This window comes from Kryptolebias marmoratus, linkage group LG13, assembly GCF_001649575.2.
Source record: "Kryptolebias marmoratus isolate JLee-2015 linkage group LG13, ASM164957v2, whole genome shotgun sequence".
NCBI classification, from domain to species: domain Eukaryota; kingdom Metazoa; phylum Chordata; class Actinopteri; order Cyprinodontiformes; family Rivulidae; genus Kryptolebias; species Kryptolebias marmoratus.
Window position 1 is genome coordinate 7,214,375 of NC_051442.1, and position 25,128 is coordinate 7,239,502.

Genomic DNA, 25,128 nt, shown 5'->3' on the forward strand with positions numbered 1-25,128 from the left:
TTTGCCATCTTTGTTCTGGATTTCCCTTTCGTTGTGTGTGCAAATATTATGCATGTATTTTTAAAACCATTCATTTGCACCATATTCATTGAAGATCTTGTCAGCTTAATAACATGAAGTTTTTGTTGCAAATAGAAGACTGGGTACTCTTTGAGCAAGCAGACGTTCCACTTCACAGTGTACTTTTGACCCACATTTTGATTGTCAGATTTGATTGGTGGCCTGCTCAGTCAAAACATTGTAAAAGGGACATTTCTGCTTAGAACCAAGGAGCATGACAGGAAGACAAAGACATTTTCCTGAAGGCACACCCTTTCTGACAGGGTTTCGTCTGTGGTTTTGACTGTGATGTGATGTCGAAGCATTTTTCTTCCTTCTTGGGATTGTTTAGATTAGCTGTAAGCTGTCACTGTCGCTCATGTGCCGAAGGTGTTCAAAGCAAACAACAATTTTCCAACAACAATTTGCCAAAAAACATAAGCAATAATGATAAAAACAACTTTGTCTATCACTTATAGTAACATTTTTTCTATTTTTGAACACATCTCAAGTAATTTGTTTTTTATCTTCAGACAGCTGAGCACTAACAGTTTAATAGACTGGTGACTTTGTCTGACTTAAATCCAATTTGTACATGTCTTACCTTGAAACGTTTTACAACATGCCCTTTATTTGCTATTTGCTCCATATTTCCCCTAAAATGAACTCTTGAATCATATGCCGCTGCATGTAGCCATGATAAACTTTCTTTGCCTGAAGCAAAACTGTCAGGCCTTCAACCAAGAAATTGCAAGACTTTTTTTTTTGAGTAATTCATCACTTTTAATATCTAATTCAGTTCTCTCAAATTTGCTTTACTGCATCATCGTTTTCTATATATAGGCTTTTTAAAGTTATTCCCATATTTGTGCATGTCTGTAATTTGTTTTTGAATCAGTATGTAAAGACCATAAACTTTATTAGAGGATATCTATCAAGTAATATTATATCAAATGTTAGCACATGCCCACACAGAGCTAAAGTGAATAGAAGGAACCATCCCAAATCTAGGTATGCTAACAGTATTTATTTAGAACTCTCTCGATCAGTGACTTTAATCAACAGTTTTCAAAGCTTCAAATATGTTTATTACAACACGTCAAAGAGTTCTTTAAATCCAGCTTCTGAGTCATGTTTAAATTAATTAACTTGCTCATGTTCTTAACAATTCCTAAATAAGTCTATTTGTAAACAGACACTTTCTGGAAATAAAATAAAAAAGAAATATAAAACAAAAAAGATGAGTATATAGTTGTAGATGGTTGTAAACAATTGTATGCCCTTTAGCCCCCAAACACATTAGTAGATGCAAGTGACAAAACAAACCTTTCATCTTGTCTACTGCATTGATAATTATAAACTTTAAACTCCGTTAGGTCATTTTCCTCCTTTATTTTCTCTGTGCTACTCATTGCAGAAGATGGAAGACATGTTTCCATGACAACAGAGCTTGTCAAACACAGTAAAATATATGAGATACCAAACAGGAGAGTTCTTTTGTGAGGGCTTGTGTAATACCCAGTGGTGCTGCATTCTTCCTCCCCCATCAAAGAAAGTGATTTACTGGTAAACAAAATATGCAACACAGTGTAGTTTCAGTCCTAATTGTCACATCCTACTTTTTAAAAAACCCTCAGCATAACATTGTAACACACTAAGTATCACTGGCATTTCCATGGCAGGTGTACCAGGGAACTGACATTAAATGACTTTTATTTATCCCAGGTAAGCTGTCACTTTTAAGAAATTGTGAGTATCTGATGCACATAGACTGAGGAGGGTTGCTTAATGACAGCATTTTGTTAATGCCTACGTGTCATCTATCTCTGATTACTACTCTTGATCCTTACATTTCACTTTATTCTGTGTATCACCACAAATATGTAGGGTTTCATTTTCCCATTACAGATGTATTTAGGTTACTTATAACTATGTGATATATAAGTCTGCGCTCCCGTGACCTTAAATTCCTCACCTCCTTACCTCTGTAGCTCTGAGTTAAGATGCAATGGATGGTAGGAGCTGCTCTTTTGTGCTGAGGTGCTTGCTATTGCCATAAGCACAGATGATTGCTGGCAGAATCACTTTGCTCTGGCAGTTCTCCAGTGGAGAGTGTTGTAATATCCAACTCATAACCAGATGCACGATTTTGCAAATTTAACCCTCCCGTGACCTTCGGGTCAAATTTACCCGAAGTTACAAGGACTTTTCTACCTCACTTTGTCTCTTTCTCTGTTGAGGGCTTCAGGATGAGCTGGAAGATGTTACTCATAACTAACATATATTAGCTACAAGTGGACCTATTTCATATTTTCATATTTAATGTCATTCGTTCCAACAAGAATTCATCAATAAAGCACTTGGGCCATTGGCTGGTGCAGTACAACAACATGGAATATGTGGATTCTGATATAACTTTGTCAATACACACGTCAGACTGAAAAAGTTCCTATTTAGATATACATCCTGGTGTCTTTATTTAACTGTAACTACCTGTTAACTCCAAGTCTTCCTGCTCCATCTGTGCAACATCTGTTGTGTGCTGCCTCAAGTCTTCAAATTAATTTAAATAAATAATAAGGATTGCTATCTTAACTGTGAGTTACCTCAAAAACAATATAATTAACTGACATATTCCCTTTAGAACTCTATTGGACATCAATAGATCAATACATCATCAATCAATCAAATGTGCTGTGTTTCGTTATGCTCAAGATACTATTTATTTTATTGAGAAGATAAAAACTGTCATGTATGATTTTTAGTTACAGCACCTAGTCAGCAGTAGCAAAGACATGTGAAAATGAAGTTGGAGGATGAGGAGTCTGTGGTTCAGCACCTAAAATTTAATCAGAACTAATGAGAAAGTAAAAAAAAGAATGTTTCTGACACAGAACAGGGGCATTTTGAGGCAAAAATATTAACTTAGCACCAGCTGCTTTTGTATCTTAGAGGTGGTAAAAACAATTACATAAACTCTGTGTGTGTCAGTGTAATAATGCAATCATGCCGTTAGGGATTTTTTTTTTTTTATTTTCTGGGTCAACTATTATTTCTTGCTAATGCATGTACCCTTTCCTTGACATATCTATGTCATTGTGAGGCTCATGCAGTTAGTTTCGGTAAATAAACTTTCTTTATTTGTATTTTTAGTTAAAGAATGAGTCCAAGGACAATTTTTTAACATCTTTGACATACATTTTGTCTTTTTATTTTTGCAATCTAACACTATCATTAACAATCACTGAGATACAAAATAGAGTTGATGTATGAACTGATGATTCATTAAATTAAACACTAGAGTTCCATCAAGTATGGGAAAGAAACATTTACCCAGCAAAATGGCCATATACTTGCAAAAAGGAATATTTTATGATCATATTTACCACAAATGAATACATATTTTTTTTAATGTCGATGGTAGAGAGTGGCCTCTAACTTTGTGAGGACAAATCAAGATTTCATGTAAGCCTGATGAATCTGTTGGTATTGTTTATGAGCTTCATGGTAAAAAAAAAAAAAAAATGGTCTGATACAGAGTTTGGAAAATTCAAATATCAGATGTTTTCTTAGCTCTTTGTTTCCAATTTCATGTTTGAACAGAGTCGTCTAATCACACGTGTGTGAGAAAATATCTTCTGAATTCTGTATAGTTCCCCAACAAACCAGTTCTTCTTTTGGACAGTCTAAATTCAACTGGTGGATTCTTTGTAACTTGGGGTGATTTTACTTTGTGTGTAAAAATCTCCAATAGTCTGTTCTAATATGAGCACTCAAATACTAGATTTGCTTTGACCTGGTTATGCTTGTGCTTGAAATTGTCTCATCACAGCTTTCAGTAGCTGATGTTATAGCAGAATAAAATGAATAGCAAAGACTGACACAGTCTGTATTTCATGCCAACACATTTTGTCCAAAATACCATGCAAGACACTTTGGACTTAAAAGCTTTTTCATGACGTTACATTATTGTAACTTTAAAAGCACTTAACTTTAAAAGTAAAGTTTGATTTAGGGTAAAATGTAATATATATGTATGTATGTGTGTGGGTTGGGGATTTTCTTTGTTTCTTGAGTCTAAATCTAAATGAATCTTCAAAAACTGTTCACTTATTAGAATATTAAAGCATAAACTGTAAAGTTGTGTTGTCTGCTTACATAAAAAGCCAATTCATTTGATTTTAAAATAAATTCACTTTGTTTATTTTAATTCATAGTGTCTCCAATTTTTTTTTGTTTCTTCATTAGGTTTGTGTTTCAATCAAAAGTAATATTTATAATTTATAATTTTTAGCATACTCTACATATATTTTAATTTATACAAGTACCCTTCATTTACTGTATAACAAATGAAATCAACTGAGTCACCTAAACTTCCTTCATGTTTCAAAGATCCAACTTGTCTTTTTGTCTTCCTGCAGGAGTGACCACTGTCCTGACGATGACTACTCTGAGTATCAGTGCCAGGAACTCTCTCCCTAAAGTGGCCTACGCCACAGCTATGGACTGGTTCATTGCTGTCTGCTATGCCTTTGTCTTCTCGGCCCTCATTGAATTTGCTACAGTCAACTACTTCACCAAGAGGGGTTATGCCTGGGATGGAAAAAGTGTAGTGCCCGAGAAGGTACATACTCATTCATTCATGATGTTTTTTGTCTGTTTCAAAAAAATATATTTAATGTGGCTATAGTGCAATTTTGTTTATTGTGTCTGACCTAGCAAAAAATAAAATGACAGTTATTTCTGGTCTAAACTTGCACACAGCAAGCTTGAGTAAATGATCGTTGTCTTATAATTTTTTAAATAACTTCAGATGTGGAACTAATTCCAAATGTGCTCTCACTGTTTTCTTCTAGTAGATATAAACTTGAGTTCATTGATTTAAACATTTAGTTTATATTAGGATAATCACATTGCCCATTGCTTTAAGCAGGATTCATACTCCGTGAGAAGTCACAAAATCGTCTCTCATTCCTGTGGTTGTGTGATGAAAATTGCCTCATTTTGTTCTCGTAGTAGCTTCATCCACCATTTTGCAACACAAGGCCCTGGCACAGGGATTTGTGCCAAGTATTGTTATTGGTCAGAAGTTGCTGTGGGTGTGTTTATGCAGAAAAGCAGGTGAGCTTTAATGGAGTCATTTTGCTTATACTGCTCCACTGAGAAGCAGCTGGCTAAGGCTATCAGAAACTACAGCTGTCTTTACAACTGTTCCAGCAAAACACATAAACTAATGAACTTGAAAAGATACTCAGTTGGCAAAGTACTTGTGGAAGGAGATATCACAACTATTGAGCTCAGAAGAGGCCGTGATTAGATACAGGCAGCTCTTCATGGCTGTGGTGGCCGGGAGGAAATGTGCCTTAGCCAGGCAGCATAGGGGCATGCTTCCTTCATTTGCTCATTATTATGTACTGTCAAATTGCAAAGCATGTACTGTCTCAGTCAATTTAATTAAAATTTCTGTTCGTGGTAAGGGAGGCAAAGATCTATATAAGGACGGGAGACTTAAGAAGCCGGCAGGTAGAAACCCATTTAAAAGCTGTAGGAAAAGGGAGGAGCTTCCCAGGAGTTCTGAGTGTCTTGTGACCTATGAAAGGTTTGTGCAAAATAAAAGTCTTGCAACCACGTGACCATGAACAGACTTCTTCACTTCTTATGGAGTATGACAGAACCTTTATACTACAATGTCAAATTTAGACTTTTCAAACCAAGAAAATATTTTTATACTGAAGTATTTTCCAAAGACTGCATTAGATTTACTTGGCTAGTGTCTGTAAATCCAAAGGATGGATTGTTAATGTGTTGGTTGTGATTAGAATGCCTGTGAGTTAGTAGCTGGAAGCTACGAGCGTAACTGCATTAGGTTCTAACATCATGAAGAAATGTGTTTTCAACCGTAGTAGGACCCATCTTCAGTCTAATTTTTTCTTAAAGTTTTATCATTTTACATATATCTTTTTTAAACATTGACTTTAACCCAAGATTACACTTAACCATGAAGGAGGTTCAATGAGACCTGGGAGCATTTAGTTGCAGTCACTATAATTTTTAACAGAAATTGATATTTGAATAACAAGACATGAATAAATAAATAGTGTTTGTCTGTTGCTTTCTGTTCCACTTACATATGTACACTGCAGTTAGCAACACCAAACTCATTATAAACTAGCTTTATTTAATCACACCTCAATAATTATTTGTGTCATTATCTATGTTCTTTGTGTAGTATTTATTCAACAGATGCAAAAAGTAAGCAAGTGTACTTCACAATATTCTCAGCAAACCACCTAGCTGCACCAATTTAAGATCCATGTAAAATAAAGTTGTTGTTTCTCTCTTTTTCTCCAACACCTGCAATCAGCAAAAGAAGAAGAAGGAGTCTCTCCTCAAGAAGAACAACACTACAGCCTATCCAACTGCCACTGCTACACCCTTCGCCCCTAATCCTGCCAGGAATCCCGGATTGGCCACAATCGCAAAAAGTGCCCCTCCTCCCCCAGATGAGCCCAAGGAGGAGCCAAAACCCAAACCCCCAGAGGCCAAGAAGACCTTTAACAGTGTGAGCAAGATTGACAGGATTGCCAGAATAGCCTTCCCTCTGCTCTTTGGAACCTTTAACTTGGTCTACTGGGCAACCTACTTGAATAAGAAGCCCAAGTTGCAAGGGATCAATCCAATCTAATCCATTTTTCATCCCTTTTAAATTTTATCTTATTTCATTTTCTTTTTATTCCTTTTACAAAGAAAAAAAAATATTTTGAGATAAACATTGTGTCCATTTTGATTTGACTATTCAGTTGTGTCATTGCTTCTATGATAATCTAAATTTTGAGGATTTGGAAAAGAAAAAAAAACTTAAAAAAAGATAACTTATAATAGAGACTTTGAAAGGTGTTGTTCAGGTCTAAGATGATGCTTCTAAAAAAAATGCTAATATAAATATTTAGAGACTACTATTCTACAAATCTACATAGCCCAAACTTTGTCAATGGGCTGTTGTTTATGTGTCTGTTTATTGTTTGAGTGTACTTTTCTATTATTTATTTATATATTTTTTTTTCATTTAATTTTAACATGGAGTCACAGGCACAGTCAAGGGCACTTGTGAATATGCATGGGCAGGACATCTTATTGTTTATATAGATTTATTACAACTAGAGATGAGAATTGACTGATGGCTTAGTTTGTTTGTCGTCACCAGTGATACGCAGAATCTTTTTCAAAATATCTTCCATTCTATGTAGAATGTTTAATATAGAATATGTCATTCTTTAAAAGATTTTATGGTTTCTGCAATAGCAATAAAACATGTCTCAATGGACATAGTTTCTTTAGGGATCAAACACACAAAGTTCAGTCATCCCTGTGCTCAGAATTGAAAATATATTGTTTTTCTTTCACAGCTTTGTAAATATTATTAGGTGTTAGAGATGTATTTATTTTGAATTAGCTTTGAAAAGTGTAACTAAAGGGAGTGTTAAAATGAATTCATGAAAAAGTAATTTTTTTTTTATTTAATTTAAATTTCTTACTTTTTCTGATGCTTTCCACAGATAGATAAATATACTGGTATAATTCATGCTGAACTGACTGTTTTTCACCAAGTTAACATTCCACTCAAAACAAGTTTCACAGTAAGGTTAAATATGATTCAACTATGTGTCTGTGTGCACACTTTCGGCATCAACAGCAACTACTGAGATTGGCCTAGTTATGAGCAAGAATGTAAAACCATCTCAAAATCTGGAGTGCAATTTCACATTTAGAATAAAAAAAAAATGTCATTTACTTAATTTTGTTTGTATTATCTTTTCAATTTCTTTGATCATTTCTTTTAGCTTTTGACTATTTATGCTGGGGTCTCCTTTGCTAAAACAACATTTATAAGAAAGTTCAGTGGTGGGGCACATTGAGACGGAGGAGAAGTGCCTTTTCCATTTTAAAAGTTGAAGCTGCGGTGGTCCTTAGTTGATTGATGGCGCGTCTGTACTTTCCATCCTACTGTGTCCCTCCCCCTCCTTCCCATTCATGTTCACCATAGTTCACATATTCACTGGGTTGAATATTGAGACAATACTCAGAACGTACCAGCTACACTGCCTTCAGTATCACATGCCTGTTTGGAGTCATTTGTTGCTGCTTGTTGGTGAGCAACAGCAAGAGACAGGGAGAGAAAATCAAAGAGACAAAGGGGAAAAAGATGCTGAGTTGAAGTGGCACTGTAATCTTAAGTTAGCCGGCGCTGTGTTTCGCACAGAGGACTTGTCTTGTAGTTCTACGATAGTGATGAAGATGAATATATTTTTGTAGCATGATGTCAATCTCTCTTCCGATAACAACCAACAGAAACTAAAGTGAAAAGAATGCTTTTGTTGTGGTCTTTAACATTGCTTGCTTTTTTTTCTTCATTTAAATTAAAAGAAAAAAACAAACACTTAGGAAATGCTTCATTTTTGATGTGGCACGTAAAGGTTTCTAAACAGTCCATTTGAAAATATGTTAATGTAGCAATATGAATTAGCAAGGGCTTTTCTTAGGACCTGAACCTGACACTCAGTCTGAAGGTTATATTCATTGTAGCTTTACACTGACCCATCTGTACTTGTAGTTTTGTTTTATGTATGCTGAACTTGGATATTTATTATATCCTACTGATTAAAGAAAACAAGCATTACAATATATATATATGACCATCCTGATATTTAGCTTCAATTAAACTTTTCTTTCATAAACTTAAAAGTGGAAGTGCACTCACTGCTTTGTAAGTTGAATGTTTATTTGGCACTGAACAGACCAAAATACATATTAGAACTGGGAAAATGATCTTTCTTTGTGTGCTGTTGCCAATAGATTGCATTTCTACCATAAGCAATTGAAGAAGAAAACGATGCTTCTTGCTTTTAACATTATCAGTATAATTATCTCTATTATGATCAAATCTGAATTCATCTCCCAATAGAAGACATATTAACAAGCATATGCAAGCAGCCTACTGGTCACAGCCACTTAAGCTACAAGCAGAGGGTCAAAGGACTGTAAAGTTCAGGGGTAGAGTTGTATAAAGATGTTTGAGTTTAAAACTATTGTATTTATGTTTATTATCATAAAGAAAGATATATATATATATATATATAAATTTATGTAAAATACATAATGCATACAGTACTGATTCTATTAATGAAGATGTTAGCTAAGATGATGATGAATATTGTTTGTATTATGAACCTATTGTTATGCATTTTGCACATTTATGAGAACAATAACATTACATTTATGTAGTCAGCTTCGTGCTATGCAAGGACAGCTTTTAACCACATCATTGACCTTTTCACCATGACCACTGAGCTTTAGATTTATACGCTATTGTGAAAAAGAAAGAAAGTAAATTGCTTGACTTTTTATATCATTTGTGCATCTATTAGCTTCCCCCACTACCCAACAATGGCCATACAGGGTGACATCAAAGAAACCAGTGGATTAACTCTTTTGTTTGAGCTTTGGATTTATCAGTAATTGGAGGGAAAACAGCTTTCATTGTTGATTGCACTTTTTCCACAGGGTCATGCAATAAAGTGATTGAAACAAAATGAAAAAAGAGAAACTGTAACAAGATAACCTCATTACTCGTTTTCACTTTTTGAGCTTGCTTGTCATTACCAAAATGGATGAAAGTGAAAATGCTAATTTACTTAAAGGATTATTGTGTTCATTCTTTACTTTTCAAAAATGAATAATAGTTTAAAGTGCACCAGGGAGTTTTGACTTTGAAAGAAAAAAATGTGAACTTTGTACTGTTTTTTTCTTTTTTCCCCACTATTGAAAACGTTTCTTCTAATTTCTTATCCTGTTCTCCAAGCTGAAGGAAGTACATTTCCAAATATATTTAGCTAGTTCTGGTGTTGCTACATTTAATGTTCCAGAATGTGAAATATGAGGTACAGTGCAGTCATGTGCTTCCTACTTTTACCTTCATCCTTAGACACTTCATGTACGTATGTAAATATCACATATTGGGTCCATTACAGTTCTCATCAACACTTGCTTTCAAACACTGAGTCTTAGTTATTCCTAAATACCTACTGGAGTTGGTTTCTTGTATTTTTAACAAACATAATATGTTCATATTTTCACTGAAAATAAACAAACAAAAATATCTAAAGCACAAATGTTGATAAGGGTATGAAAAACTGGAACAATACTGTGTTCATATGGACATCAAAAAACATGAAATACACACAAGCTCACATATCTGCATACCGTATATATGCTGGTAGTCCAGTGATACAGGCAAAGGGTTGTGATGGATGTAGATGAATTGATAAACCTTCTGTAAATGTTTTCTTCTTTTTGTTTGTTTGTTTTTTGGTTATGATCCGGCCCTGTAAAATCTGATTCTCTGCATTAGTCTTTAAATAAAAAGAAAACAAATGAATGTTTTGTCTAGTTCTGTGGATGAACAAAGTTTGACACAAATACATTTGTACTTTAAAATATGAGAATAATGTGCACAGATTACACCACAAGTAAAAGGAAAATCTAAATTTATGAGCTGTATATTATTGAAAAAATATGTGTGACCTAAACAAAAAATGTCCAGGCAATAAGGAATCCTCAAACCTTTTTGGAAATGTTCTTCTCAATAAACAAACAACACTAATGAATGAAGTGTCTTATAATAATAATAAAAATAAATAAATAAATAAATAAAAACAGAATGACGGTTGACATGCATATTCCAAATGTTGAATTTGGTTGAAATCATACATTTAATTTGTCTCTTTGAGGTCAATCTGTGGTTTATTTAACCCCTTCAAGTTTTTCCTGAATCCCTAACAACAACAAAAAAATTTAATTTACATAGTCAAATTTTAAAGCAGTAATAGATTAGATTAGATTCAACTTTACTGTCATTGCACGTGTCACAAGTCCAAGGCAATGAAATGAAGATTGCATCTAATCAGAAGTGCATAATAAGAAGTAATTAAGTAATTCATAACACACACACACTACTGCACCATTGGTGTAGGTGATAGCGAGTGGGTCTACTAATGGTAGTTCTTTCAAAATTAAAACACTAGTTCCGAATCCATCATTAGCCAGCAAAATAATTAATAAATAAACAAATAATACTGTCCATCTGTATTTATTTTGTCAGCATTTTTGCTGCTAATTATTCCTCCTCTGCCTTCACTGTATCGGCTTACAGGCCTTCATCTCATCCCAGCTTCTCTTGCTGTGAGACTTCAGGTGCACTGGAACATGTGCTTTTTCCTTAAAAGCATGTGAGCTGCTAAACCCTCAGAGTGTTACATAATGAAGCTGCTTCTCCTTGGCAGTAGTGCAAAGAGAGGAGCCTTTTCACACTCTCTTAGTTCTCTTCATCTTTCTTCTATGATTGTAGCATTTTCTATGTACAGTATGATTTTCCCTTCTTTGAATGTGTTGATGTCTCTGTGTGTGTGTCCAGAAAAAGATGGATTGGGGTGAAGAATATACAGAAACTGTGGGCTATATAATTGTGATTTAGTTCCTATGGGTCATATGCAATGCAGTCTTTTCTCTTTGATGTGAGCTTAAACACAAAAATGCTGTGTGGCTAACTTTTATTTCCTTACTAAAAAGTGGAGAAGTTATTTTTCAGAAAATAAATAAAACATTTTAATTACGAGCAAAAAAACAGTAAGTGATGGAAACAAAAATATTAATGGCAAAAATGCAAATCATTATGCATATTATTACATTATTTATTAATAAACAGTTTTCCTTTTGCTTATGAAAATGGTTAGTAAAAATGTAAGTCAGCAAAAGGGTAGGGAACAGATGGTAATACTAACTCTCTGTTATTCCATCCAGTGTCACACCAATTTTCTCTCTCACTTACTCATTTTCTGTACAGACTTAATCTCGTTCAGGGTGGCAGGGTGCTGGTATCTCTGCTAGCAGACCAGAGGTGGAGTAAACACAGTGACAAACAAGAAAAACACCCATACGCACACATACCGACACCAAAGACCTATTTGGAATCATCAGTTACCCTAACATGCATGTTTTGGACTGAGGTAGCAGACTAGAGTATCCAGAGAGAACCAGCACATCCTGTGAGAACCTGCAAACTTCACACAGGAAGGTCCCAGTTGAGATTCAAGTAAGGAAAACCGTATGGCTGTGAGGTGGCAGAGCTAACCACCAGACCCCTACTGGCACCTCCATGGCGTCTCTTCAGCCTCTAAATTTTCAAACTTAAGCGAAATCACATTGCCAAAGATTTCTGGATATGCTCTTTCTTGTAAGAAAAGAGTTGCCCTTTTTTCTGTCTCTTTTCTTCAACCTCTCACTCTCTTCAGATGGCTTCTCTCGTTTCCCAATTACATTGTGGAAAATCTCATAGATTAGAAATCAAAACACATTATTCTTTTAAAACTGGAATAAACACTTTAACACAAAAACAGATAAAGTTTCAAATACCACATAAAATAATGATTGCACATTTTACTGACCCTTAAAGTAGACACTGATGCAACGTTTATGTGTCAAGCATTGGTTGTAGCAGCATTGTTCTAAGTTTCCTGTATCGTTTTGTTTTTACATTACAGTAATATTTTTGCTCAAAAAAAAGAAAGAAAGAAAGAAAGAAAGAAAGAAAGAAAGAAAGAAAGAAAGAAAGAAAGAAAGAAAGAAAGAAAGAAAGAAAGAAAGAAAGAAAGAAAGAAAGAAAGAAAGAAAGAAAGAAAGAAAGAAAGAAAGAAAGAAAGAAAGAAAGAAAGAAAGAAAGAAAGGAAACTTGGCTAGGCATGCTTGTGGATGGAGAGTGGGTAGACTTTATCCCACAAGCTGTTTCTATGCAAAAGAATAATGTTGGTCTTATAACAAGACATTTGCAGAGCCACCACAGTGACAGGTTTGTCTAAATAGGCTCCCTGTTAAATCTTGGTTTAATGCTGAAGAACATGGGGTGTCAGATAATGATAGTGGAAACAGCCGTAGGCAATACTTGACAGTCCAAGGAAACACTGGTTAATGGTTTGGCTAAAAAGAAATTCTCTAAGACAACATGAAATCATCAAAAATGTTCTTTTTTCTCAAGTATTTACCTGAAAACAAAGGTTTTTGTTATTGTCTTTTATTCTATCAGTCACATTTCAATATAAACTGCCCATCCAAAATAATTGCTTTCCTTTTCTTCTCTTTTTCTGTGTTTGAAGTTGACGCGGAGAGCACAGCTGACATGTTGTTACTCACCTCTCAAGGATAGCTTGAGAGGTGAAAGTCTGAAACCAGATAAAATGTTTGAAATCAAGAAGAAAATAAATAGAGTTGGAAAAGAGGAGGATGTGTAAGGACATTTAGCAGGTTAAAAAAATAAATTAATGAATGGGTACGTTTAAGAATGAGTGCTAGGTTAGATTATCTTTCAAACTGGAAAGTTTGTCTTCCAACACAAACTTTTCATGATTGATCTTGATTTCCAGCAACTGTTGGTCTGACCTCTTTTAGGCATTGATTTTATGGCAAGAATAGCTGCTGTGTCTCTGCATGCCACCATGCCTATATACATTTTAGGTATATTGAATATTTTGAAATGTTTCTGCAATTGAATTTTAAAAAACCTTTTGCGTGTTCATAACTAAACTCTGTGTAAAACTCATCTTTTTCGACAGCCTTCCAAAATCTTTTCTTATATTTTAAGCAATATCAGATTTTATGAATTCAACAAAAAACAAAAACTTCTCATTTCTTTTTTACATTAAATACTTTGCTAAACTTTTAAAAGACAAAATATATTTTGTCAACTTTAAAATGATTTATTTTTGTATTTATTTATTTTATGCATGGTTGCCCTATATAATTGTCTTTACCTAAGTTGTTTAATTTTCTTTTATTGGATTATTTTGTTTTTAAATTTGTGAATATATTTACTACTACAAAAATTGGAAGTCATTTATTTAGCTTATTGTGCAATTTATCCCATTAAATAGCATCTAAAGGCTTTCATGTGGTATTTGTTTGTTTTCTTTTTTTATAGAGGCACTAAATCAGTACAACTTATTTCATAAGTATTCAAGACCAGTAAAGGAAATAGTTTTGATTACTAGTGGAACAATCTTGTTAAATAACACTTTTTCTGCAACATCTTGACAATTTTAGGATGTACAACCAGTTAATAAAACTATGCGTGTAAGTTTAGGTTGATATTTGAGAATTTAGTGCCCATATCTGAAGCATACAATCCACTTTTTAAAGAATTGCAAAAGAATTTATGTGGAACAATAAATCCTAGTCTTCAGTTTTACTGTAGAGGACTACTTGGTAGACAGTGAACACTGCATAATTCTTGAAGGATCAGCAGGACTATTCTTGGATCCAATACAGACAATATGGGCTGTTTGGAAGAAGTTTTTGTTTGGAATTTCTGACAGCTGCCTTGTAAAGGCTCTAGTAGGGCTTGTCAAGTATTGACCAAATACAGGAACAGCAAAACACCTGTCAAACCCAGAAAAGCTATTGAGCAACTGGGAAATACATTTTACCATAAATAGGTAAAAGGCTTGCAAACAGAACAGTAGCTGTAGACATATACATCTTTAACTGTCTGTTTGTGTGTATATTCAATAGTAATGTGTGCTTTATGTTCATATGTGGGTGTATTTGTGCATGTGTGTCTTGCCTAAAGCTTTATTGTTCTTTTCATTCCAGAATATCACAGTATCAACTCCCACTTATCATAGTCAGCATTGGCATTACCTTGGTACAGGCTTTCTTTAACTTGTGTTCATTTCAATCTGAGCACTGGTTTACCCTTGTGGGAATTCTTAGGGAATCATTTCTGTTCAGTCTTTGCTTGCAGTTTTATCTCCCACAATTTTCCTTCTCTTTCAAAAGCCTCCTGGATAGTTCTTGTCAGAACTAGTAGCCACCATGTTTATCTTTAACAAGGTCTGCAGTTCACAAGGCACAAGGCTTGCTTCTGTACAGCCAAACATTGCCATTCAATCATATCTTGTTACCATGACATGCTCCTTTCAAACCATTTCTTCTGGAAGATAAATGGCCACTCGGAGGGCATGAAACGTATCGAATTCAATCACACAGCATGACTTTTCTTTTTTTTTTTTTTTTCCAGCTTCCTATCACCATTTCTTATTCCATATTACTACACCATGAATTGTTAGAAAGTGATTCACCCTATTCTCCACAGGGGTTTACCCTGTAAAACTGACTTAAAAAAAGTATGACAGTGTCAGATGGAATCGTAATAAAGACACTGGCATGTGCAGGTACAAAATGTGGTTTCCACTTGAGACCAGTGCTGTTCCAACCTTAAAAGAATGAATCATCAAGGAACTTGAGAGATCGTATAATGTGTGACCAGGAAAGTACAATGCAAAACATCAGTTAGATACTTCAGAAAAATGCACTTAAGAGATGACTATACTGCTAATAAAATAGGTCTTGGTTCTAAATTTCCATTTATGTTAGAATTTTTTTTTTTAACTGCAATAACAAAAAAGTTCATCTTCTCCAAAAATACTTGGCTGGAGATTTTTTTTAGATATATGACTTAATTCTAAATCTATGGTCTTATGTACAGGGGGCAGCACAAACTGCAGCATGTTGAACAATAAATCACCGCACAATACTCTGTGTATACTGAATTGCCTCATACCTCACATCACCACCAAGGGATCTATGGAATACTAAAGCATCCATCAGCAATCTAATGTAAATGATGAGAGGAGGTACGTTGTGTATGGATTATTATAAGCCTAGAAGCAAATTATGAGGTTACAGGAACCTTTTGAAATTTAAAAACTACTTCCAATATTTTAAAACTTTTAAACAATATCAAACTACTGCTAGAAAAAGATAAATAGGAATTGTTATCTGCAAAGGAAATCACAAAATACAATACTTTGACCATTAGATTATTTAACTATTTTAAATATTGCATTTTAAATCAGTCCTACAGCTACAAAACTCAACTACATATTTTAAAAGTCAGTACAAACACACCAAAAGGGTTAATGAACAGCTATTTTTTTAGTACCATACCAGTTTATGTTTGGTTGACTGGTTAAGCTATTTACAAAAATCTCCATAAGTTATAAAGTTTAGTATGAAACTTCTTTTTTTAAAAACCTTAACTGAGATTAGTATAATATTTCTGTATAACTTTAAATAAAAAAATAAAAACAGTTTAAAAAAAAACTGTCAGATTTTTTTTTTTAAGGTCTCAGACTTTAATTAGTTTGTAGGGAATGGCTTACTCAGAATTTGAAAGACCAGGGGAATGCAGAGCTCTTTGTGATTCCTCAAGTCTTTTTCTATCAATCAGTAGCTATGGGCTTCTCTATGCAGCTGCCTAGCACTCTGAAAATTAATATTAATTGATGCCCACAAGCAGAAAAAAGGCTCTAAGAGGATACTGCATATGGCTGAATGAAATAGCTGCTGAGAATTGCTGACAACTCAAGAAGTGGAGTGTAGAAAAACTGCAGTCAAGTCAGACAGTTTACTAACACGGATGAGCTCGCAACAATAGTTTATGTATAAGGAAATGCAACCAGAGTAGCATTATCATGAAAAAATACTTATTTTTGATGTCTCTCTTCAGAATATTTTTGAAATACTTTTCTTTGATGCTAAAAGAAATCAATCCAGAATGATTCAAATATTTGATCCTTATCACTTTCAGTAGGCCTAAAAATGAAAATAACCAAATGTTTAAATGTCAGAAACTGTTCTAATCTCATAAATATATTTACCACTCACTTTAGAATCTGTTATTAAATAATACTAGATCCAAAGATATGGGTCTAAAAATATGACACCCACTACACATATACACACATTATTGTTTGATGTGACTGTGATAGACCAAATCTTTGGCAGCTTCCACAACACACCTGCAGCACATCAGCTCATCACCAAGCTGAAAATCGTTTCCCATTGCGTCTCTCCAGATTGCAGTTGTTGTCAGTTAGATGGCAATCAGGCCAAGCCTAGTGGGGTTTGTTGCATCGTGTTTTTGCCAGTTTTGTCTGAGCCCCAGACCCGCTGCACCTGCTTCTGCTGCCATGCAGCCTGCCACTGACCTTCCTGCTCTGTTGGTAGATTGTCAATGTCTGCCTTCAGTTTTTCTGTGTCTGGTTATCATTTTGTCCAGTTCTCATGCCTACCTTGAGCAAGGCTGTAATAATAATAATTTATTGATTAATATATTGAATATCAATTTATGTCTACTTGGTTTCAGTAGCTGAGTTAGTTTTGTTTGTCTTTTCATAGTCCCCTGACCCATACAGCCAAATTTATAAATAGATCTTAACAAATGAATACATATATGTTGGTCCAAGACTTTTTTAACAATGGAATGAAATGAAAGTATTTCAAAAGCAGCAATTTTATCTTAGTAGCTTTGTCTGAATTTGTCAAATCTGCTCTTTTGGGGAACTGCACACTTTAAAGTGTAGATAATATGTTATATGAATATAAACTATCAAGAAAAAAAGTTTTGTTTTTGTTGGGTTTTTTTATTAAAATTGCAACACAGTGGTTTATATTATATATGAAAGTACTTGCGGCTCACTCTTTCTCTATTTTTCTCATAAAACCACAGGTTTTTTATGTGCTTTCAGTTTCATAAACATGATAGCACATGCTCTAATTTCTATCCCATATGTGCATGCATGCTGTCATGCTGTGCATAAGGCAACTAATAAAAAATGTATTTAAAATAGATCTTGTATTGAATTCGTATTTAGAAATCCTTGAGGAACACTTTTTTTAAATGCACTTACTTGCGCTTGGAAATTCATCCATCTTCTCCCACACACATGCTGTTAGGGATGATGCAATTTGTTAATGTTGACATTTGCTCCTCCCTCAGACATAAATTTTCCTTCTTCACCCTCCCCTTATTGTTTTACATTGTGCCACCTGGCATGATAGATAGATAGAACGATCTCTTGGTGGTGATGTGAGGTATGTGACAGGGAGACAGTGCCTTCATTATTCAACTGCTCATCTCATTGCAGTAAATCCAGTAGGGGGAAGTGTTGCGATATTTGGCTGGTTGCTGCCTCATTGCTGCAAAAAGCTCACCAACTTAAGCATCTCATTTAGACACATACATGCACCTAACAAGCATTCCCTAAATGGAAGCAGGTGAAACTTCCTAAGCCCAAGAAAGAGTCATTTAAAGGTGAAAATAAAGCAGCTGGTTTTTTGTTTGTTTTAGTTTTTTTTTTTGTTTTTGTTTTTTTTTTGGGGGGGGGGTTCTATTGCTATTTTTTCACCATATTTCTTGTCTTTTTTAACTGCAAGCCTGCCTCAGCTTGTTGGAAGAAAGCAAAGCAAAGCAAAGCAGACATAGAACTATTCAAAACCATGAAATGTTTTCTTTCTCTTGGGGGATTTGACATTTTGCATGTTTTGAAGAAAGACAAAGACACACACAATGAAAACAGTTAATTTATTCATTTATTTCAGTTAAATCTCAGAGTGCCTCTTTCTTTACACACAGTGTGATTTCTACAGTTAGTGGGAAGGTTATAGCACAAAATACACTAAATAAAAATATAAACGCAACGCTTTTGTTTTTGCTCCCATTTTTCACGAGTTGAACTCAGAGATCTAAGATTTTTCGAAGTACACAATAGGCCTTTTTCTCTCAAATATTGCTCACAAATTTGCACAAATCTGTGTTAGTGAGCACTTCTCCTTTTCCATACACCTCACAGGTGGGTCATATCAAGATACTGATTAGACAGCATGATTATTGCACAGGTGTGCCTTAGACTTGGCACAATTAAAGGCCACTCTAAAATGTGTGGTTTTAGTACACAGCACAATGCCACACCACAGTTTTGAGGGAGTGTGCCATTGGCATGATGACTGCAGGAATGGCCATCAGAGCTGTTGTCTGTGAATTGAATGTTCATTTCTCTACCATAAGCTCTCTCCAAAGGCATTTCAGATAATTTGGCAGAACGTCCAACTGGGCTCACAACCACTGAGCAGGTGTAACCACACCAGCCAAGGACCTCCACATTCAGTATCTTCACCTTCAAGATCTTCTGAGACCAACCACCCAAATAGCTGCTTCAGTTATTGGTTTACATAACCAAAATCTCAGGGAAGCTTATCTGGATCCTTATCATGGTCTCCACCTGATTGTAGTTCGTCATTGTAACTAACTTGAGTGGGGAAATGCTCACATTTGATAACGTATGGCATGTTGGAGAAGTGTTCTCTTCATGGATAAATCACGATTTTCACTGTACAGGGTGGATGGTAGACTGCATGTATGAGGTCATGTGGCTGAGTGGTTTGCTGATGTCAACATTCTAAATCAAGTGGCCCATGGTGGTGGTGGGGTTAAGGAATGGTAAGATGTATGTTATGGACAACAAACACAGGTGCATTTTATCGATGGCATTTTGAATGCACAGAGATAACGTGATAAAATACTGAGGCCCATTGTTGTGCCATTTATGTTGCAAGGATCTGTACACAACTCCTGGAAGCTGAAAAGATCCTAGTTCTTGCATGGCCAGCATACTCACTGGACATGCCATCCATTGAGCATGTTTGGGATGCTCTAGATTGATTTGTGAACAATGTATGTGAGAAAAAGGCCAATTGTGTACAAAGAAAAAGTAGTAAATCTTTGAGTTCAGCATATGGAAAATGAGAGCAAAAACAAAAGTGTTGCGCTTATATTTTGTTCAGTGTATTATTGAATACCTGTAGTATTTATTTATTTTATTCTGATGCTCCAGTTTAGAAGAAGGATTTTGATGGATGGGGTGTGTATATACAAAGTGTAAAAGAAGATTTAAACACAAGGGCCCCCTTTTTCTCTCACACTAATTTCCTGATTAGTGTTTTCACCAGTTTCAGGTTCTTTTAAGACTGAAAGATGATCTAACAGTCCAAAATGTGATTGTCATGGCTCACATACTGTACAGTTGTGATGTTAATGAAATCCTCATGTTCTCAATAAATTTCAAAATCTCAGTAGACCATATATTTTGGACAAAGTTTAATAAAGCTGACTAAATATATTACCATTTAAGACATAAAAAGTAGTACAAAGCACAATTTGAGGACCAAAGCCTTTTAAACGAATTGTTATGCTACATTTTTACATCTTCAGTCTGTCATGAGGCTCACACTGAGTGATTGAGTGATTAATAAATAAATAAATGAATTTCTCAGAGTAGGAATAGAAACAAGTTCAACCCAAGTCAGCCTGAGCCTGAAAAATATTTATTGTACTCTCAAGTAGGAGGCTACAGTAGGTTAGCGTGTAATTGACACAATATCAGATATATCACTGGCAGGGCATATTCAGACCGCTGTTATCTCAAATACACTTCTGACACATTTACACTGCCTTCCAGCTATCCAAGCAATTTTCATATTTAACCTCTCTGGCAAACTAAGGCAGCAAAAATAAAAAAAGACAGGGATAGAGATGTAGGATAAGCAATAACTGAGAGATTCTTAGAGACAGTAAAGTAGTGGAAATAGGAAAAGGGTGATAAATCCGGGAGAGGTTTTGAATGCTATCCAGCAAGAACATTAAGAAGTTACTTAAATAAACCCATATTGTCTCTCGAGATGCAGCAGCCTCTCTTTTCTAAATCAAACCATTTATCTAACTGATTGTTCTCACAGTAAAAAAAAATCTAATTTCCAAAACTAAAAAAAAAGCTCATTTAGCCTGCCCCCTCTGTCTAACAAAGGGGATGTTTAACATGTAAATCCTGGATTGAAGTATGAATCAGATCATAAAAGCTCATAATTTAATACACTGTAAAAAATAGCTTTATTTTAAAATAATAAATGCAAAATAAAATTGACTAATATTTTGTTGATTTTTTATGATTTTGGAGTTAAACATTAAAATGTAAATTGTAAAGTGCAAAGTAGTCATACTGATGAAGACGTTTATAATTGATCAACATCAGCAAGACATTTAAAAGGAAAATTAATACTCCAAAATATACCAGAAATATTGTTTAGGTCTGTAAATCTGACTTTAATAGCATTATTCATTAGTTTTCAGTCCTGATGAAGATATTCAAACAGATAGCTTATATATGGCAGCAAATGTACCTAAACTGACACAATTGAGCAAAAATAAAAATAAATAAAGATCCAAGTCCATCATTTGTCCAACACTCAATAAAATGCTTGTTTTTAATTGCAATTTGCTTCCAATTTCAGTCACTATTTTATTTTACACTGTTGTTCAGAATAAGGAATGCATCAAGATAGCTATTCTCTAAACTGATGGTCAAATGGTTTCTACTGTTGAGGGAGCATGTTTATAAGTACTAGTATGGATTGTTGCACTTCACATTGATTCAGTCTTTAGCAAGGGAGCAGCAGATCTGTTCTAGGCTTCTGAGGGTAAGCAACAGTTTAAAGGCATTGAATGTATGCTAAACATTTGTAGTGTGGCTTTAACTTGATAAAACGATAATAAATGTGGAAATTTCAAAATAGAGTTAGAAAAAAATGTTCAGTTTAGCTTTTTTTCCTATTTACATATTTTGCCTCATTGTTTTTCTTTGAAATATATAAACTAGTATTGATAGTAAAAAAGATAACTGTTATCAAGAACATTGATGACACAATCCTAACATGAGGTATGTTAAATTAGCAGTAACCAACAATGCAGTGAGCTAATATTCTACAATTAGCATTCTAGTAAATCAAAAAAAAAGAACAATCAGCAAATATAATATCAGTAAGGACTAGAAATATATTAAAGACTGAACTGTACAGTATATCTTGTGTAAGTTCTGTGTTGACTATTTGGTCTAAACGTTTAGTCATACAAATAAAAAACAAATTTTCCAAGAATGATCCCAACTCCATCAAAAGAAAAGAAAAAAAAACAATAATAAAAATTTTAGAAATATATATAATATAATGCCACACAAATCAGAATTTATGACGGATTGCAGGCAGACCACATTAGTTCTCATTTGTTCTGCTGCAAGTGAGAAAAATGACTGTGCTACAGCAAATGAATTACTCAAACCCTCAATGTGTGAAGCCCAAATTGACCTTAACATGGCACCTATCAGAGGAGAGCACTGGCTAATTGAAAATCCTTAAAATATGAATGGATACTGAATCTCATCAACTTTTAAAGTGGAACAGCAGAACTGGACTCTGGTAACATTTCTGTATTTCCAGTTTAGATAAAAACTTGTTGAACTATCCCATAAAGGTGGTAATCTACTGGCAGAAGAAAAAATAAAAATAAATAAAAAGTAAGGCCTTCTCATTATGAGCACAGCAGCAGTTGCAAATTATCTGCCATTGCGGTGAATGACCGATGTGCCAGCTTTAAACATTGGGATGGATTGCTATGGCCTTGGTTTGAACAAGATGTTATGTAAGCATCCCAATGGAGACAGAAGAATGATGAGTCTTGAATAAAGCCTTCTCCTAAGCAATGAATTTAAATCAAAGGCTTCACAAACCACAGAGGTGAATGAGGATAGGTTTCACTGATTAAGCAAGTTGTGCCATGGATTCATAAAATTTGAAACATTTATCTAAATTAGAGTAAGTTTTTTTTTATTTTATTATCATTGTGAAGTAAAGGTAATTGCTATGTTCAGTAAAAACAAAACCCATAGTGACAGCCGCACTTTATGGTTATTACTAGCAGGCAGTGGTATGATTAGTCATCCTGGATGTTTAGACATGACATTTCAATTAGCTGAAATCCTATTTTGATAGAATATGGTAAGCTGCATGTTATCTACAGGGATTTTTCTTCAACTGCTTTATGACAATCCAGTTAGGACAGCAGTAATGAATTTCACTAGTTAAGAATGTGCTTTATATGCATTAGTAGTTTGAATAAAAGCCTGTGACTAACAATAGAAACCCTCCTAATGTTATCAAAATGAGACGCGCAAAAATATTTACTTGAAATTTTGCCCCCCAGCAGCTTCCTTAATGGCTTAGGTAGATAAGATTGGTCTTCTTCTGATGTGGTGCTTCGAACGTAATTAACACACACATATACAAAAAAAAGATGAAAATGATGAAGTGATTCCTAGGGACTGTATCTGGATTCTCGGACTAGGCTGATGAATTGGAGATGTCATAACATTAGTGTTACTAACATGACTAAATGGGGTTACACTGCAAAATGAATTTTAGGATCTTTGTTATATTAGCACATTATTTGTCAGCTTGGTGAAAATCTCAACTTAATCTTAACTTAAAAGAAAATAAATATTTAAAAAAATGCCTGACTATAAAGGAGAAAAAACCTATGTTTCATAATTTCATAACAATCTGACAACTTGCTAGTGGAGGACTGGTGAATTAAAATGTTTGGTACCACTTTACAGTCAGGGCAGCTTTATGAGATATTCATTAATGTTTTATAAATAGGTTATTCATGAGTTGTGAATGCCTTTTAAGACACCATGAAGCAACTTAAATCAGTTATAAAACATTGGCCATACACTAAAGCAAGCTCAAGTGCTGTACTTTTATTCATTCAGGTAAATATAATTGTTTTCCAGTTGCTCAGTTTAATCTTTACTCTTGTCAATTTACTTGTTTAGATTTAGTATTGCCTTTTAATAATTGTTTAATGCTGAATAATTGCATTAATACCTATTTATCACTCATTTATATGGGTAAAGTGATAACAAGTGTTTGTGTAATTATATTTTTTGTGTTCTAACCTTCCCATCTAAAAGTAAGGATATCCTATATGTAATTTTATTTACTGCATTTGGGATCGTTTGACATAAGAGTTTCAAGAACTTAAAAAATGTCATGAATGTCATGAATGAATGTCATGTTTGTTTTTTCTTGTTTTGTTTGTTTACTTAACATAAACTTTTAAGACAAAACTATCTCATTTTTTTTACCCTTACCCAATATTTTAGATAGTACAATGCACAGTTTTTCTTGTTGTTGTTGTTTTGTTTTTCTTCTTGTAAAGCAGTAAAGTTGGGCTTTACAGCCATCAAAACATCTGTGGATTGGTTATTTCCATGGGGGAAAAGCAATGGCCTGCATCTCACAGCAGATACATATGTTGGCATCTACACCTAGTGTTTGTTTGTGTAGTTGTCATATATCATATCATATATCCCCTAAAGAACATGCTTGAAAAAAAAATTGTTATGGGTTCAACAAAGGCTACTGAGAAAAATAATATATGTATATAAAAAAACAAACATTCATTCCAATCTCCCCCTAAATTGGCACAATTCTGCTTGGAACAACACTATTCTATTTTGGCATGTTTTCTTCTTTATCATCTTTGTTATCTCCACTAGTGATTTGGGGGATGTTCATGGTTTGTCTGATAAAACTCAAACTCTAAAGAGACCCTAAAAGCTTCAGACATAATACCAGAGTCGAAAGCAGAAACTTGCTGTGATCTACCGATGGGTGGGGAGATTAGACCTGCTTAACATTGTGCACACCAACTTTCATATGAAAAGGATTATGAAATCAGCCAGCTGTATTTTCCCTGAATCACAGAGGTTAGATATGTACACACACACACACATCACAAAAACTTTGCATAATTGTTACTAGTCAACATGTTTAATGGGATATTTTGCTTCCAGTTTTGTTCTCCCCCCACTTATTTCAGACAGATGGTCTCACTTTTTTTTTAATATGTTGTGGACCTCATTGCTGAGTCAGACTCTGTGGTCCATGAGGCAGCAAAACCCATTTCATTCATCATACTTAATGTCTAAAAATGGTGAATTGTGAGGAGACTTGAATTTTAAATGTCAAAAGTTAGGCAAGGTAGTCATGCTCAGCACATGGACATATTCTACTGAAAACTTCAAAATCAAACCTTTACTTGAGGTTTTGATTGGCATTGCAGAACTGTAAACTGTTTTGTTTAGTTAGGAAATTGTAGTAATAAAACATTGTTAATAATACAGATGTATCCAAGAACAACTTCCTATTCAGAGAATGCATATCTTAAACATTATCAATTAAAACTTAGTTTGTTTATAAGTTGTGTTTGTAATCAGACTGTGTTTTGATTGAAGTGCAAGTTATGCATAA

At 34.3% G+C, this 25,128-nt stretch overlaps 1 protein-coding gene across 8 annotated transcripts in view; it reads left to right on the forward strand.

Moving 5' to 3' along the window:
- gabra1 (gamma-aminobutyric acid type A receptor subunit alpha1) overlaps nucleotides 1-10,474 on the forward strand; it is a 31,934-nt gene extending 21,460 nt beyond the window's left edge. For all 8 annotated transcript variants that reach the window (XM_017421317.3, XM_017421315.3, XM_017421314.3 and 5 more), the window contains 2 exons: nucleotides 4,461-4,663; nucleotides 6,404-10,474. In XM_017421317.3, the coding sequence (XP_017276806.1) occupies nucleotides 4,461-4,663; nucleotides 6,404-6,724 (524 nt within the window). In that variant the 3' untranslated portion in view covers nucleotides 6,725-10,474. The remainder of the gene's footprint in view (nucleotides 1-4,460; nucleotides 4,664-6,403) is intronic.
- The last annotated feature ends 14,654 nt before the right edge of the window (nucleotides 10,475-25,128 follow it).